Source organism: Arachis ipaensis, chromosome B05, assembly GCF_000816755.2.
Source record: "Arachis ipaensis cultivar K30076 chromosome B05, Araip1.1, whole genome shotgun sequence".
NCBI classification, from domain to species: Eukaryota; Viridiplantae; Streptophyta; class Magnoliopsida; order Fabales; family Fabaceae; genus Arachis; species Arachis ipaensis.
The window spans coordinates 134,607,305-134,609,862 of NC_029789.2; the positions used below are offsets into that span (position 1 = coordinate 134,607,305).

Genomic DNA, 2,558 nt, shown 5'->3' on the forward strand with positions numbered 1-2,558 from the left:
GATATATCTAATTTTTTATAATTTATTCAAAAATCAATAATAAAAATATACTTTCTCAAATTAAAAATAATTATTAATTAAAATTATAAACAATAAATTTTCCACTTTCTTAAACTGTACGTATAAAAATATAAACTAATCTACAAAATAACATGTTTATTTTCATTAATTAAAAATATGAACAATAGATTTTTATTATAAAAAAGGCATATATATTTTTATATACCCTCGTCTTCTTAGAGGACGAAAACTTTACTTTTGTTCCTTATGACATTTTTGTAAAAATAATTGTATAAGACGGACATCATTTTAAAAAATTTATATTCTCATTTATTATTACGAATAAAAATACTAATACAAACTAAACACACTACTTATAGTTTCAACCATTCATCTACAAAAGAAATGCATAAATGCCGAAAAGAATTTTTAAAATTAGTAACTTTAAAATGTATTAACAAAATTATATGGTGGTTAAAGACACCATAATAGCAGCAGCCAATGACAATGATGGCTTTCCCACTCATGGTCAACAGACCGATGGTATTCAGTGGATAGCAGCCAAAAGTTTGCTTTCATTCCATGACACAACTAATTAAAATTATAAATTGAAGAATTGTTTTTAAATTTATAATAGAAAAAAAAGTATTCAAACCCGAGAAACTGGTAATAGTATCTTTCTCAACAATACTAATGGAAACCCAGCATGAAAGGCACTTGAACAAAATTTTAACCAGTAGCCACCATGTAAAATTGATGAAGAAATTCAAAACTACCAACAAAGGGAGAATCTAAGCCTCTTGTGCAGGGTAATCAAACACCACATCTTTGCCTGAAAGTTTCCTGTATACTGCAGCAAAAGCCTCCAACTTGTACTCAGTGTTGTTTCGTTCCTTGGGATCCAAGAAAACCTATCACCAAAACAGACAATTCAATGAAAATATAGATTCATTCCTTTTTTTCAAAAGATTACATTCATTCACAAGTATTAACCGTCTGATTCCATAACACAAACTTACCTTCATGATTGTCGACCCATCAAGACGATACCTAACACGCTTCCCAACGATCTCAGCAGGCAATACAATATCCTCAAGCATTGCCTCATGCACAGCAGTGAGTGTACGGTTGCGAGGGCGCTGAACTGCAGATCCTTTCTTTGGCGGCCTCACTATCCTACGGTTGGCAATCAACACTACATCCTACAAATTTAACAACATTCCAGAACAAATAATTATAACCCCACCAAAAAAAGTTAATAGACAAGGGGCTATATCACAAATAGAACTAGTGGTATTATGAATACTAAAGAAAAAAGTAAACTTAATGTATCATTAAAAAACTAGCAAGACAAATTTTGACAACTGATGATATTCTAGCTGCAATTTGGTTAAGCATAAATACAGCTTCTTAACATTAGATGACCAGAAATCTAGAAGTGTTCCATGCTAAAATAATGAATAAATAGATTGCAACGAACAGAAAATTCAACAAAATTCCAAATCATTAATATTGGGTGGAGCACAGGTAAAAGGAATGGGCAATTTCATCAAGGAACAGTGGTAACAAATATCATACATCTTCCAAAACAAAGGTGTTGACTGTGTAGTGCGTACCTTGCCACTGAACTTCTTCTCAAGCTCTCTAACAAGTCTTACATGAATCTTCCGGAAACCTTTCCTTAATCTAAAGGGAACATGGATAACTACAGCCTTTCGACCCCCAGACACATCAACTTGACTGCATATTAAAACCAGGGATACACATCAAGACTAAAACATAAATCTACCTCACAGAAAAACTACAAATAATTCACATACTTACACAGCTGAATTTATGTATAAATCTTTCAGTTCGCTTTTCAGCTCCGTATTGGTATTTTCAAGATCAAACAAAGCCTACAACAATAGAAGTTGAACAAAAGATTAATACTTGAGAAACTAAAACTGATAAGCAGCAGCACCGACAGCATATTTGTAAGCGAAATGAAACCTGTCCAATAGACTCTTCGAATTCAGTTGGCTCAGCATCCTTATCTTTGTGGATCTTCTTCCTGAAAGTGTACATCTTCGCAACTGCATAAACATACAAAATAGGAACTTTGTGAAGCTGTAGCTTATAGGTTGTTAATTCTTTTAAGTTCAATGTAAACATCTCCCAACAAGCAAGGCATAGCAAGACCGCCACACAAAAAATAGACCAACATACATACGACAAAAAAAAATAAAACATAGAACTAACACATTAATCACACCTTCCATATCTATGTTGATTACATCTCCTATCATGTTCACCGGCATAGCACACAGAACACAGCACAATCAAAGAGGAATAATTCCCTAATCCAACACATATTCTGCATGCCTTCAAATCTCATTCAAAGAATAAAAATAACATGTTCAATTCCCCCTCCCAAAAAGAAAGATTATCTCAAATTACATCGCCAGTATAAAACTACAAATAATATACGTCGCAGAGCGACGGCATTACCAACATTTGGTTAAAGTTAATGGATTATGAAACATAAATAAAAAAAAAAAGGAAAGAATTGAGATTTT

The 2,558-nt window shown here is 32.5% G+C and overlaps 1 protein-coding gene across 2 annotated transcripts in view; it reads right to left on the minus strand.

Moving 5' to 3' along the window:
* Window positions 455–2,558, minus strand: part of LOC107644289 (40S ribosomal protein S7) — a 2,560-nt gene continuing 456 nt past the window's right edge. For both annotated transcript variants that reach the window (XM_016348124.2, XM_021102889.1), the window contains exons 2-6: window positions 1,993–2,075; window positions 1,825–1,898; window positions 1,617–1,740; window positions 1,020–1,202; window positions 455–911 (exon numbers count right to left, since the gene is read on the minus strand). In XM_016348124.2, the coding sequence (XP_016203610.1) occupies window positions 792–911; window positions 1,020–1,202; window positions 1,617–1,740; window positions 1,825–1,898; window positions 1,993–2,067 (576 nt within the window). In that variant the 5' untranslated portion in view covers window positions 2,068–2,075 and the 3' untranslated portion in view covers window positions 455–791. The remainder of the gene's footprint in view (window positions 912–1,019; window positions 1,203–1,616; window positions 1,741–1,824; window positions 1,899–1,992; window positions 2,076–2,558) is intronic.